The 15122-nt window shown below is 36.9% G+C and overlaps 1 protein-coding gene across 1 annotated transcript in view; it reads right to left on the reverse strand.

Moving 5' to 3' along the window:
• Positions 1-15122, reverse strand: part of ABCB7 (ATP binding cassette subfamily B member 7) — a 158982-nt gene that overhangs the window by 44474 nt on the left and 99386 nt on the right. The window contains exon 4 of the mRNA XM_004022199.6: positions 2411-2530. Within this exon, the coding sequence (XP_004022248.1) occupies positions 2411-2530 (120 nt within the window). The remainder of the gene's footprint in view (positions 1-2410; positions 2531-15122) is intronic.

The raw sequence follows: 15122 nt of genomic DNA on the forward strand, positions 1-15122 counted from the left end.
TTAAGAGGTGGCAAGATTACATAGAAGAACTATACAAAAAAGATCTTACTGACCCAGATAACCATGATGGTGTGATCACTCATCTAGAGCCAGATATCCTGGAGTACAAAATCAAGTGGGTCTTAGGAAGCATCACACTACGAACAAAGCTAGTGAGGTGATGGAATTCAAGCTGAGCTATTTAAAATCCAAAAAGATGATGCTGTGGAAACTGCAACACTCAATACGCCAGCAAATTTGGAAAACGCAGCAGCGGCCATAGGGCTGGAAGAAGTCAGTATTCATCCAATCCCAAAGAGAGGCAATACCAAAGAATGTTCAAACTACCACACAACTGCAGTCATTTCACGCGCTAGCAAAGTAATGCTCAAAACTCTCCAAGTGAGGCTTCAACAGTGCATGAACCGAGAATTCCCATATGCTCAAGGTGGATTTATAAGTGGCAGAGGAACTAGAGATCAAATTGCCAACATCCACTGGATTATAGAAAAAGCAGGGGAATTCTAGAAAAACACTGACTTCTGCTTCACTGACTACACTAAAGCCTTTGACTCTGTGGATCAGAACAAACGGTGGAAAATTCTTAAAGAGATGAGAATACCAGACCACCTTAACTCCCTCCTGAGAAACTGATATGCAGGTCAAGAAGCAACAGTTAGAACTGTACCTGGAACCATAGACTGGTTCAAAATTGGGAAAGGAGTACGTCAAGGCTGTATGTTGTCACCATGCTTATTTAACTTATACGCAGAGTACATCATGCAAAATGCCAGGCTGGATGAAGCACAAGCTGGAATCAAGATTGCCGGGAGAAATATCAGTAACTTCAGATATGCAGATGATACCACCCTTATGTCAGAAAGTGAAGACCTAAAGAGCCTCTTGATGAAAGTCAAAGAGCAGAGTGAAAAAGTTGGCTTAAAACTCAACATTCAAAAAACCAAGATTATGGCTGCTGGTCCTATCATTTCATGGCAAATAGATGGGGAAACAATGGAAACAGTGAGAGACTTTATTTTGGGGGGGGGGGGCCCAAAATCACCGCAGATGGTGATTGCAGCCATGAAATTAAAAGACGCTTGCTCCTTGGAGGAAAAGCTGTGTGAAAACCTAGACAGTGTATAAAACAGCAGAGACACTACTTTGCTGACATAGGTCCATCTAGTCAAAGCTATGGTATTTCCAGGAGTCATGTATGGTTGAGAGAGTTGAACTATGAAGAAGGCTGAGGGCCAAAGAACTGATGCTTTTGAACTACTGTGCTAGAGAAGACTTGGATTCCATGGACTGCGAGGTGATCAAACCGGTCTATCTTAAAGGAAATCAACCTTGAATATTCATAGAAAAGGACTGATGCTGAAGCTCCAATACTTTGACCACCTACTGCGAAGAGCTGACTCATTAGAAAAGACCCTGAAATTGGAAAAGATTGAAGGCAGGAGAAGAGGACCACAGAGGATGAGATGGTTGGATGGCACCACCGACTCAGTGGACATGAGTTTGAGCAAAACTCTGGGAGATAGCAAAGGACGTGGAAGCCTGGCATGCTGCAGTCACAGGGTTGTAAAGAGTCAGACACGAATCAGAGACTGAACAACAAATGACTATTATTGTACCTAAAGATAATAAACTTCACTGAGTTTAAAATCTGAATTAATTGAAAAGAGTTTTTCTTAAAAACCCAGTCATTATCCTAACTTGATCCTAACTTTGCCTAATTAAAGTGTTTTACTGTACAGTGATGAACTGAGGTGGCTTGTTGTTGTTCATTCACTAAGTCGTGTCCAGCTCTTTGCGACCCCATGGACTGTAGCACGCCAGGGTTCCCTGTCCTTCACCATCTCGTGGAGCTTGCTCAAACTTATGTCCATTGAGCTGGTGATGCCATGCAACCATCTCATCCTCTGTTTTCCCCTTCTCCTCCTGCCCTCGATCATTCCTTGCATCAATGTCTTGTACCAAAGTTCTCCTATTTTTTTTCCTTTTCCCCACTTCACATCACACTGCTGTTTATCACTTATGACTATCAATGTACCTAAAATGTCTTCATCCTCTTTTCAATTTACTAGGAACTGAGAACTAAGCTTACCAGAAATATGTATCAGTAAGAGCCAAAGGACTCTGATGAGCTTCTTTTATAGTTTATTTTGCTTTGTTACATCCAATGATCCTGCATCTTACACTGGTTTTAGGAGTGAATTCCATTAAGATGAGGCTGTTATAAGTCTGATCCATAGATAAATCAGATATTATAATTTTCTGCTGACTGCACAAAAGAGTTACATAAATTAGGGTACTAAACGTTGAAAATACTACTCTAAAAGTGGCTTATATCAGCCTTAGTTTCATTATTAGAAAATGTCATGGTATTTCATAGCTATAGCAATAAACAAAACATAATTCTTCTTACCTTTGCTCCACCTAAAAATCCCAAGGAAATGGCAACTCTAGCTCGTAGATCTGGTCTGTCTTTGGGCCATACATAAGAGAGCATTGCTTTTATGATTTTCCGAGTATCAACATCTTTTAACTGTTGGAAGAGAGAACAAAGAAGAGAGTTTAACATGTCCTTCAAATATAAGTATAGTTTAGTAATGTAGAATTATATAAATATTTGAGGAAAATACAAAAAATATTACAAATATACTTTTATTTTGAATCTAAGGTCAATATCCTTTAAACTGAAACTAATTCAATAGATTTTAAAAAAACTACTTATTTCTCTTTATTTCTTACTTTCAGCTATAGCCATCCTCATATTGCCAGAAAGTTATTCATGTACTGTACATTTATTTCTTATCTACTAAGCTATCAAAATATTATATAAAATTTAAGAAACATTTCTATATTTTCATCTTCATGGTCAAAACCTTATGTATACACACACACACACACACATATATATACACAGATACACATACTCTTTATATGTTTATATAAAATATTTTGGAACCCTAAGTCCAAACTCATGACAGAGCAGAGTTACAATACAGTGTTTAGTAAAGTACAAGTCTTGGGATTGACTATATAGAACAGAAGTTGGGTTAGGGTTATTTAAAAAATTTAACAAAACCATATTTTTCCAGTCATACTTAATCTGACTTCCTATTGTACATTTTCTTTTTCCCAAGTTCCCAAGGCAACATTCCCATTAATAAATCTTTTTATTTTAGTTTCAGCATTTGGAAACAGAATAAGAATCAAAATCACACTTTCCAAAGCCAAAATAAGATCAGTGTTTAGTTGGTGAAATAATCCCCATTTTAAAACTTGAGGTATCTACTCAATTTCTCAAAAACATATTAAAAAAGAAAAGTAAGTTAATGCACATTGTTGGTGAAAGTGTATGGAAATAGGTACTCTAATAACTGTTAATGGGAGAGTGCACTGAAATAATCTTCCTGCAAAGTAATTTGATATCTGTCATTATGCTTTGAAAATAATTCTGCCCTTTATGTCAAGAATTTTGGGAACTTAATGCTTTAAAAAAATATATGAATGTTCTCCAAGTTGAATCAATCTTACTTCCTGAAAATCTCTTGATTTGTCTAGTTCTTTCTATTTCTACCACAAATGTAATCTATCACCATTTCTTACACAAACCACTACAACAATCTCCTAATTGATCTCCTCCCATCCACTCTGCTCCTTGTCCAATTAGTTCAGCCTGCAAAGAAATATTTTCAGTTTAAAACTCTTCAATGGCATCCTATCACTCTTAGGATTAAGATCAAAGTCCATAACATGGCTTTGGCCTGGCCCCTAGCTACCTCTTTAGTCATATCTTATACAACTGATTTCAGTGTTCATGCCACATTATACCTTTCTTTCAGCTCCCCAAATAGACTATAATCTGTCCTGCCATGGGGCATTTGCACAATACCTTTCACTTTGTCTAGAATAATCTCTTTCTCTCTCTCTGTAATACCAACTCACCCTCAACTCCTTCCAACTAGTGAAAACTGCCAGCTCACGCAGCACTTCCTCAAGGAGGTCTTCTTCCTTAATCCCAGTCAGGATCCTTGGCTCTATTCTCTCACAGAATAGTATTCCTTTTCTTTCAGAGAATCCATTTCAGTTATAAACTATATATATAGCAATGTGATTACTTGATTAACTGCTCTCCTGCTAGAATATAAATTCCACATGAGTAGTAACTTTGTGTTTTGTGCTCACTGTTGTTGTTGTTCAGTCGCTCAGTTGTGTCCGACTTTTTGTGACCCCATGGACCACAGCACAGCAGGCTTCCCTGTCCTTCACTATCTCCCAGAGTTTGCTCAAACTCATGTCCATTGACTCGATGATGCCACCCAACCATCTCATCATCTGTCACCCTCTTCTCCTCCTGCTCAGTGTTGTAACTCAATACTATATACAATGGCTGACACACAGTAGGCAGTCAGTGAATATTTATTGAATAAAGACATGAAAATTTAGCTATAAGGATGTTTATTTCCATGCTGCCTTGATAGGGAAAAAATTGGGTTTAAACCAAATGATCACAATGGGGAATTATGTAAATAAGTCACAGTGAATGCATACAGCAAAATATAGCCATTCAGAAATATATACAGTGACACACAAACATGTTAAGTGAAAAAATCAGAGTACGAAATGTATTTTCAGTGGAAAAAATGTTGTATGTGTATGAGTTTTATACATGCATACAAGTGGGTCTGGAAAGCAATACCCTTAAAGTGTTAACATTAGTAGCTTGAGTAGATGGAATCATTGATTTTTTTATATTCTTTTTGCTTTCTTGTTTTCTGTAGATCACATACAATAAGAAGAAAATGTAATTCATTTTGAGAGGGAAGAGTTAGATAATTTCAAGTAGATCTGCACAGCAAAGAATCAAGGGAAACTGTCAACATAAACCCAGGAGAACATATTATACAGGGCAGTTTTTATATTATGGTTATTTTATCCAAGGTTCAGTATACTATTTTTCTAGTCTCTTTTATTCATTTATGGAGTAAATAGTAAAAGAAACAAAACTGTCCATATTTATTGAAAACAAGACTACCTTCTTGAGCTGGTTTAAATAAACTGGATTACAAAGACAGAAAATGCTGAGAGTATAATTCTTAATGCTTTATTTTATACACACATATAATCACACATGAGCTTTCATAACTGGTAGGGTATTTTAAAAATGGAATAAGGCTTTAATTTCAAAATTCATGTTTCGAATTGAACTATTACTAAATAAAAATAATTTAATGTCTTATAACACAAACTGGGACATTTCAACCACTTTCCCATTTCACAAGTTTCATCTGTTGTATTTTTCTTGCTGGAATAATGGAAAAAAGGCCTTGTTTCCACATATATTTAGAAATACTCTTTCCTGTCAAAAACCTTCTACAACACACCCCAAAATTTCTTCAATAAGGACACAGAGAAGTTATGGCTAAGAGCAAGAAAATTATCCTAGTTGGCTTAATAGTGCATTAAATGTCACCACTTCATTCAACAAAATGGGTTCTAAAGTTGTGTAATCATGCATTATGAGTCCATTAGGCTATAAGTACATGCCTTTCAGTTGCAGTACATATAATCAACTACAAAGTTTGGAAAATAATGTCTTTTTTTCAGGACAGGCCAATTCAAACAGCCATTTCAGAGGCTGAGGCACATTTTTAAAGTATTTTAAACCAACTTACTACTGCTGCACAAGAATAAAATAAAACTGAAGGCCTCAATATAGATCCTGAAAATGTCAAACCTTTCAAAATTACCACAGTTAATTCACACTGGACACCCAATGGTAATCTTGAAAGACAAAAAATTATCTAAGCTAAAAAAAGATTAGTCAGAGCTTAGAGACTGAATCAGATATAATCTTCACATCAACTAATCTTTTCTTTTCAGACTGAGCAACACAAACAGCATATACACCATTTTAAGATCACATTATTAAAGAAAGGTGAAAAATGTAGGAAATGGTCAAGAAGAATGACAAGAAATTGAATTATCTGAAAACACACCATATGAGGAGTAATTATAGTATGGGGGAAAAACTCCAATTTTCTTAAGAAAAGAAAATTCTTTCTCAGGGTAAAAATTCCTGAAGTAATCAACGTAGTTTTTCTTTAAGCCTTGTTTACACATAAACAGAAAATATGAAATTGTATGAAATTCTTTACCTTTTCTGTTTATAGTTTTCACAATAAATACAATTTAAAAGTCATTTAAAAAACATAACCATGATAACTACATATCAGACAACAAAAGTTCTCTAAAATGAAAGCTATAGAAATATTAAAAAGGCCTGTAAAAGTAGCAGTCAATCTGCTTTCCTACCCTGCTAATATATGCAACATGGCCTTCCTGCCATAGCTAGATAGCCTCAAATTCAAAACACAAACCTGATATTTTAAGTCCCATTAAACTAGAAAACTACTACTATATTAGTATGAGGAATAAAAGTTTTTAGAAAGGTCTCACTCAACTATATACTCGGAGAAGGCAATGGCAACCCACTCCAGTACTCTTGCCTGGAAAATCCCATGGATGGAGGAGCCTAGTAGGCTGCAGTCCATGGGGTCGCGAAGAGTCAGACACAACTGAGCAACTTCACTTTCACTTTTCATTTTCATGCATTGGAGAAGGAAATGGCAACCCACTCCAGTATTCTTGCCTGGAGAATCCCAGGGATGGGGGAGCCTGGTGGGCTGCCGTCTGTGGGGTAGCACAGAGTCAGACACGACTGAAGTGACTGCAGCAGCAACTATATACTGGAATTAGCTAGCCATGATAGAGGGAAACAATTAGATTCAGAATAAAACCACAAGAGTAACTAAAGAAGGAATTCAAACTGGCTCACTAAGATCTCTGAATGGCAACAAAATTGTACCTATTTTTTTCCCTAGAAAGCGTTTTTGGAAGAAAAGGTTTGGAGACATCAAAAAGCTGTCAAAGAAGAGATGAAAGTAAGTGAAAACAAGCTGGACAAAAAGAAAACAGCAGGTCTCAGAGAAAGAAGCTTAATCCATAATAGAAACAATGTCTATAAATATTTATTTAACTAATGAATTAACTGTTCTTAAACACATGAGGACAAGTTCTAAGAGGAATACCTAAATGTATTCAATTTATCAATATAGTTATCTTTAATATCTGAAAATTCTGAATACCTAAATGCTTGATTTATTATCACATCTTTGCACAGATTTATAAATATTTACTTATTTGGTATTAATATACAGTTTAATAAGCTTTATGTGGCTGAACAGATAAGAAAAATAATAAAAGGAATATCTACTTGTACAGAGGGAGCTGAAACTGCAATCATAGCATGGTAAGCCAAAAACAAACATGAACATAACATCAGAAGCACCTGACCCAATAGGGTATAACTAGAAAGCCACAAACTGTACTGCTTATATACAGCAGTGCTTAATTCAGCAGGATGACCTGAGAGAAAGATACAGTTGCTCACAGTCAAAAGTGTTGTAAGTGAATGTTCATGTGTGAAAGTCGCTCAGTCGTGTCCAACTCTTTGCGACCCCATGGACTACACAGTCCATGGAAATCTCCAGGCCAGAATACTGGAGTGGGCAGCCTTTCCCTTCTCTAGGGAATCTTCCCAACCCAGGATCAAACCCAGGTCTCCTGCAATGCAGGCAGATTGTTTACCAGCTGAGCCACAAGGGAAGCCCAAGAATACTCCAGTGAGTAGACTATCCCTTCTCCAGCAGATCTTCCTGACCCAGGAACTGAACCGGGCTCTCCTGGATTGCAGGAGGATTCTTTACCAACTGAGCTATCAGGGAAGCTCTTGTAAGTGAATACCTATAGCTAACAACCATATAGACAGGTTACAAAAAGGACAATTAAAAAAATTAAAACACACCTGGAGTAGCTCACCTGGAAGAATTTTCAGATATTAAAGATAACTGTATGTTGATAAATTGAATACATTTTGCTTCTCAAGTCAGTAACTTCTTATTTCTCACCAGATAAGGTTGTACAGCACCGAAGCAAGAGCATTTTTTCCTACCGAAATTCCATTCATTTAAAGGGAGTGGAGCAATCTGGTCTTTGATAGGAAAATGAAAGAGTAAGAAAAGAGAAAATGATCTGTTGATAAAGACAGCAGAATCACTTTTTCTTCAGCTGATATATACGAATTCTAGTTTTAGAGATATTCCTAAATTTCAATAGCAAGAAATGTTCTTACAGAATCAAGGGCATTTGTTTAGAAGGAAACTAGTTAGGGTAAAATTTATGGAAAGGAAGAAAAATATACCAAAAAATTCTGGATGCTTCTTGTTTTGTATAAATGTGAGTCATAGGCTGGATGTTTTCTCCCTAAAAACTAATTAAGCAGAGAATTTGGAAATGCCCACAATTTTAAGGATAAGCAAACTGTCCAAAGAACTCTTTTCAATCCAAGCTAAAGATAACTAACTGCAATTAAAGGAACAATTTTAACCACTACTTCAATAATCTCAGGGATAACAGTAGCTTGATAAAAGTCAGGCAAAAGATAAGAAACTTGAGTAGATATTAAATAGAAAAAACTACAAAGTACATGGAAAACTTTCCCCACATTATTGGAGATATAAGTATAATGAATTTATGGGTGGAAGATATATTAATTGTCAGTAAAAGCTCTGCATTAATGTTACTTCCTCTACATCTCAAGGTTTGCTTTCTAGGTTCTGTTGGTCTGAAGCTGCAATGAAGAACTTATCTGGCAGTGAAAAGGCCTTAGGAAAAAAATGGCTTATTCTATGAGATAGAGTTGTACCCAAGTCAATTTAATAGTTTTAATTAAAAAAAAATCTATGAAGTTGAATTATATTCACAATGGCCAGTCAGTGAAAACTCTATCCCCAAAGGAGGTCAATTTGAGAAATCAAAAATCACAAGGCTGCTTGATGATGGCTGTTATCAGAGCTGCAAAACAGCCTCTCCATGTCATCTAGGTATTCCTGTACACTGGTCTGTGTGTCAACTCATTTTAACAAGTTTGAGGGCTTACTATTTCAGTCTCTCCCCAATATTCAATTTTTAAATATCCTAAGTTGCTATTTCACTTGATTATACCAATATTTATATCAAAGCCTCTGGTTGCTCTAGTAAATGCTCATCTCTCTCTTAATACTACTAGCTTCTGACAGTATTCAATCAATGAAGATATCTTTACACTTAAAAATAAGATAATGCTTTCACTGTAGGGATAACAGTAGCTTGATAAAAACTAGGTCAGAAGATAAGAAAATGCTGAGCAGATATCAAATGGAAAAATTTACAAAGTAACTGGAAGACTTTTCCCACATTATTGGGGATAAAATGTCAAGGAAAATCTGGGAAGTAGCCTTTATATTAAGTTCTGCATTATTCATGTATTTATTCAGTTCAGTTCAGTTTAGTTGCTCAGTTGTGTCTGACCTTTGCGACCCCATGAACTGCAGCATGCCAGGCCTCCCTGTCCATCACCAACTCCCAGAGTCCATCCAAACTCATGTCCATTGAGTTGGTGATGCCATCCAACCATCTCAACCTCTGTCATCCCCTTCTCCTCCTGCCCTCAATCTTTCCCAGCATCAGGGTCTTTTCAAATGAATCAGCTCTTCGCATCAGGTGGCCAAAGTATTGGCGTTTTCAGCTTCAACATCAGTTTTTCCAATGAATACCCAGGTCTAATCTCCTTTAGGATGGACTGGTTGGATCTCCTTGCAGTCCAAGGGACTCACAAGAGTCTTCTCCAACACCACAGTTCAAAAGCATCAATTCTTCAGCACTCAGCTTTCTTTATAGTCCAACTCTCACATCCATACATGACCACTGGAAAAACCATAGCCTTGACTAGATGGACTTTGTTGGCAAAGTAATATCTCTGCTTTTTAATATGTTGTCTAGGTTGGTCATAACTTTCCTTCTAAGGAGTAAGTGTCTTTTAATTTCATGACTGCAATCACCATCTGCAGTGATTTTGGAGCTCCCAAAAATAAAGGCAGCCACTGTTTCCACATCTATCTGCCATGAAGTGATGGGACCAGATGCCACGATCTTTGTTTTCTGAATGTTGAGCTTTAAGCCAACTTTTTCACTGTCCTCTTTCACTTTTATCAAGAGGCTCTTTAGTTCTTCTTCACTTTCTGCCATAAGGGTGGTGTCATCCGCATACCTGAGGTTATTGATATTTCTCCTGGCAATCCTGATTCCAGCTTGTGCTTCTTCCAGCCCAGTGTTTCTCATGATGTACTTTGCATATATAAGTTAAATAAGCAGGGTGACAATATACAGCTTGACATACTCCTTTTCCTATTTGGAACCAGTCTGTTGTTCCATGTCCAGTTCTAACTGTTCCTTTCTGACCAGCATACAGATTTCTCAAGAGGCAGGTCAGGTGGTCTGGTATTCCCATCTCTTTCAGAATTGTCCATTTTATTGTGATCCACACAGTCAAAGGCTTTGGCATAGTCAATAAAACAGAAATAGATGTTTTTCTGGAACTCTCTTGCTTTTTCCATGATCCAGCAGATGTTGGCAATTCGATCTCTGGTTCCTCTGCCTTTTCTAAAATCAGCTTGACGATCTGGAAGTTCACAGTTTACATATTGCTGAAGCCTGGCTTGGAAGCTTTTGAGTATTACTTTACTAGCATGTGAGATGAGTGCAATTGTGCGGTAGTTTGAGCATTCTTTGGCATTGCCTTTCTTTGGGATTGGAATGAAAACTGACTTTTTCCAGTCCTATGGCCACTGCTGAGTTTTCCAAATTTGCTGGCATATTGAGTGCAGCACTTTCACAGCATCATCTTTCAGGATTTGAAATAGCTCAACTGGAATTCCATCACCTCCACTAGCTTTGTTTGTAGTGATGCTTCCTAAGGCCCACTTGACTTCACATTCTCGGATGTCTGGCTCTAGGTGAGTATTCACACCATCATGATTATCTGGTGTTGGGAGCCGTGTTAGGCATTACTGACAAAATGGAGGCACGGCCCCAACCCCCTCTCTGTCCCGCAGGCATGGACCCAGGATGAAGGAGTAGGCCCTGTGATTCTGACTTGTTTCTTCCTCTCCTCGGCTGAGGTGACTGAAAAGGAATATTAAGGTGCTTATTGTTCTTGAGAGGAGCATGAGAAGGCATAAAGCCTTCTGCAGCTGTGTTCAGAGAATAATTCATAAAGTTAATCATTGACATTTGTTCAAGGACTTTTACAAAAGAGTGTTCCAGGAGGAGCACATAAGCCGCAGCTTGAGGCCATAGGAGTAATTGCTATCTGAAGCCGATTTGTGAGGAAAATGTTTATGGCAAAGGAGTTTACTGAATTTAGGGCTTAGAAATAATTAAAATAGTTAGAAGTTAAAGATTTAAAGAATGTTGTAATGTTAGCATAGTTTACTATAGCTTATAGAGGTTAGGAATTTAAGAGATACTAATAGCTAGAAGCCTTTTTAAGAGATAGTGAGCTCAGGATGTTAGGGGCAAACAGGATTTAGAAAGATAAGAAATAAACTGAGGAATGTAGCATGAATTAAAATGTAATCACAAGTTAACTATAGGACACATAAGAGGAAGTAGGTAATAGATGGTAAAGCTGATTCTGAGAGAATCACTGAAGCAGAAAGTCTGTTTGAGGGGCAACAATGATTTATGGAGATAATAAATCTGGGTGAGGGGAACTGAAAATGTCAAACCTCTGACCTAATGCTTTTGTAAAAGTATAAAAGAAAATCTTAAACTTGAAATAAATTTGCAGTCCAAGAAAATTGAGAGGCTGCGTTGTTATTCGCTGACACCATCCCTTCCCCTTCAGGTTGAATCCCTGGTTGCTGGAGCAATCTGGGTCATGAAGATCTTTTTGTACAGTTATTCTCTGTATTCTTGACACCTCTTCTTAGTATCTTCAGCTTCTGTTAGGTCCATACCATTTCTGTCCTTTATTGAGCCCATCTTTGCATGAAATGTTCCCTTGGTATCTCTAATTTTCTTAAGAATATCTCTAGTCTTTCCCATTCTGTTGTTTTCCTCTATTTCTTTGCAATGATCACTGAACACAACTTTCTTATCTCTCCTTGCTATTCTTTGGAACTCTGCATTCAAATGGGTATATCTTTCCTTTTCTCCTTTGCTTTTCGTTTCTCTTCTTTTCACAGCTTTTTGTAAGGCCTCCTCAGACAGCTATTTTGCTTTTCTGCATTTCTTTTTCTTGAGGATGTATGTATTAGTACAGGATTATCTTCCTGGAGTAGAAATGGCAAACCACTCCAGTATTCTTGCCTGGAGAATCCCATGGACAGAGGACCCTGGCAGGCTATAGTCCACAGGGCCGCAAAGCGTCATACATGTCTGACCATGACTGCAGCTTACCAGGCTCCTCTGTCCATGGGATTTTCCAGGCAAGAATACTGGAAATGGAGTGGATTCCCATTTCCTTCTCCAGGGGATCTTCCTGACTCAGGAATTGAATCCAGGTCTCCTGCATTGCAGGCAGATTATTACCAACTAAGCTATGAGGGAAGCCCCTAAATTAGTATAGGATTATCTAAATATACTAATAATCTAAATACTATCTAAATACACTAATTATCTAAATATACTAATAAGATTATCTAAATATACTAATAGATGCTTCTTTAAAAGAGGGACATAAAAAAATTTAAATGTAAAGTCCCAAAAATCCTTTAAAAATTTGAAGATTCTATTATAAAACAAGCAATTCTTTAATTCACCTATTTTAAAAAGAGGAGCTTCCAAATAGTAAAACTGGCACTCTTTTTTTCACAACCCCTTTACTATAGCCACAATGGGTAAACAAATGATTTAAATGCCTTCTGAGAAGAATTATTAATGCTTATTAAAAGTTTGGAACATACAAGTACAAATGCACAGAAAGTAAAGTGATAAAAATTTCAGTTGGTTATAAGGTAAAATCTGTAATTTGTAGAGTGATAAAATTTCTATATGGTACTTTAGATATTCTGCCATCTTAACTGTTAAGTTTCTGGGGACTTCCCTGGTGGTCCAGTGATTAAGAATCCATCTGCCAATGCAGGGGATACAGGTTCAATCCCTGGTTCCACAAGCTATGGCATAGCTGAGCCCATGTGCAACAACTACTGAAGCCCTCACACCCTACAGCCCATGCTCCGCAACAAGAGAAGCCATTGCAACGAGAAGCCTACACACCACAACTAGAGAGTAGCCACTCCTTGTTGGAACCAGAGAAAGCCAGCAAGCAGCAATGAAGAGCCCATGTACCACAATGAAGACCCAGCAGAGACAAAAATAAATACATAATAAATTAAAAAATAAACTGTTGAGTTTCTCAATAGCAGGGACTATGTCTTCTTCATTATTGTATCTCCAGTTACTTAAGATAGTTATGCACAAGGCAGGTATTCAATAATACATACATCTAAAATGAATGGGTAATAGTAGAGTATAGGACTTATAATAATCTCACATTGTAGTAACAGCAGGTAATATTTACTGAACATTTCCTGTGACAGGCACTATTCAAGAGCTTTGAATGGTATGAATCATTCAAATTCCCTTTGCTGTGCTTATCATCCCCATTTTAAAGATGAAGAAACTGATACATACAGAGTTTAAGTAACTTGCTCAAAGTCTTTCCAGTAGGAAGTGATGGAGCCAAGATTCAAATCTAGGCAGTCAGTCTCCACAGCTCAGGATGTTAAGTAAAACTCCATGCCACCTCTTTCGACATGAGTTTGAACAAACTCTGGGAGATAGTGAAGGACAGGGGAGCCTGGCGAGCTGTAGTCTATGGGGTTGCAGAGTCAGACACAACCTAGTGACTGATCAACAACAACAACAACACTGCCTCTTTTCTGGTGTGCCTTCATGCTTTATTGTTCTCTCATTACTTCTGGCTAATGAGGCTAAAGTAACACAAAGATGGCAGGGAACAAAGGAAAAAGAGACCAAATATAAAGATTTACAATGAGTTTTGCTTTGCTTTTATTTTATTGGAGAATAAAGATTATCTTGAAGTCTACATTGCTTGAGTTTAAGAGACATGACTGCTTTTCCTGCATTATTCAACATATTTTTGGTACGTTTAGAGCATTACTTATAAACGATCTTTAAGAGGCCTTGCTGACCATCCTGAAAGCTGACAGACTGATGCAAACAATATGGTGTCATGCCATATCCATATATCAATAATATATGTTGAACAAATTTCAGTATTTATATTCTTTTTTAAAATTCTAAATGGCATTGAAACATGTATAATATCATATGTGAAACGAATCACCAGTCCAGGTTCGATGCATGATACAGGATGCTCGGGGCTGGTGCACTGGGATGACCCAGAGGGACGATATGGGGAGGGAGGTGGGAGAGGGGTTCAGGATGGGGTACACCTGTGGCAGATTCATGTTGATATATGGCAAAACCAATACAATACTGTAAAGTAATTAGCCTCCAATTAAATAAATTCATATTAAAAAAAGACAATCAGGACAAATGTTAATATGTAAAAATGGGAAAGAAACATGAATGTGATGTGTTTTAAATTCTGTGAGAGAAGCTACATGGGGGATTAAAGAAACAGGGAGAAAAGCACTGGAAAGGTTTTCTTACCAATCACCTCCCACCAATAAAATACTAAAATTTATTTACCTGTCTGAAATTTAGAGAGCGCTTTTACATAAAATTTGTTCACTTGCCACTAACCTTGAAAATATCATTTCTACTTAGAGATACCATGTATATACTGGTTGGGTGAAGTTAAGAGGAAGAAAATAAAGGCAAACTTAGAGAAAGAAGGTCAGATGGAGAACTGTATAAGAGTTTTCCAGTGACAGTTCCACTCACAAAAAAGTGTAGTGCACTTTCAATCTTTTGATTTCAGTGACCCTACTGTTTAATTTTGTCTGTATAATGATAATGATAAAGAATATGGATAATTAAATAAATGGATCCTGTAAATGGAGTATTTACCTTGAAGCTAGGGGACATTCTAGAATCTTTCTAAACCAAGAATATAGAAGGGAAAATGTTATCATTAACATATACATACACACACACACAACTTGTAAGAACTAAACATAATTTATCTTATAAGGATAGATGATAATAACAAATAACCTCAACAAATACTACTTAAAATAAAGAACTAAAATGTTTAG

This window comes from Ovis aries, chromosome X (assembly GCF_016772045.2).
Source record: "Ovis aries strain OAR_USU_Benz2616 breed Rambouillet chromosome X, ARS-UI_Ramb_v3.0, whole genome shotgun sequence".
NCBI classification, from domain to species: Eukaryota; Metazoa; Chordata; class Mammalia; order Artiodactyla; family Bovidae; genus Ovis; species Ovis aries.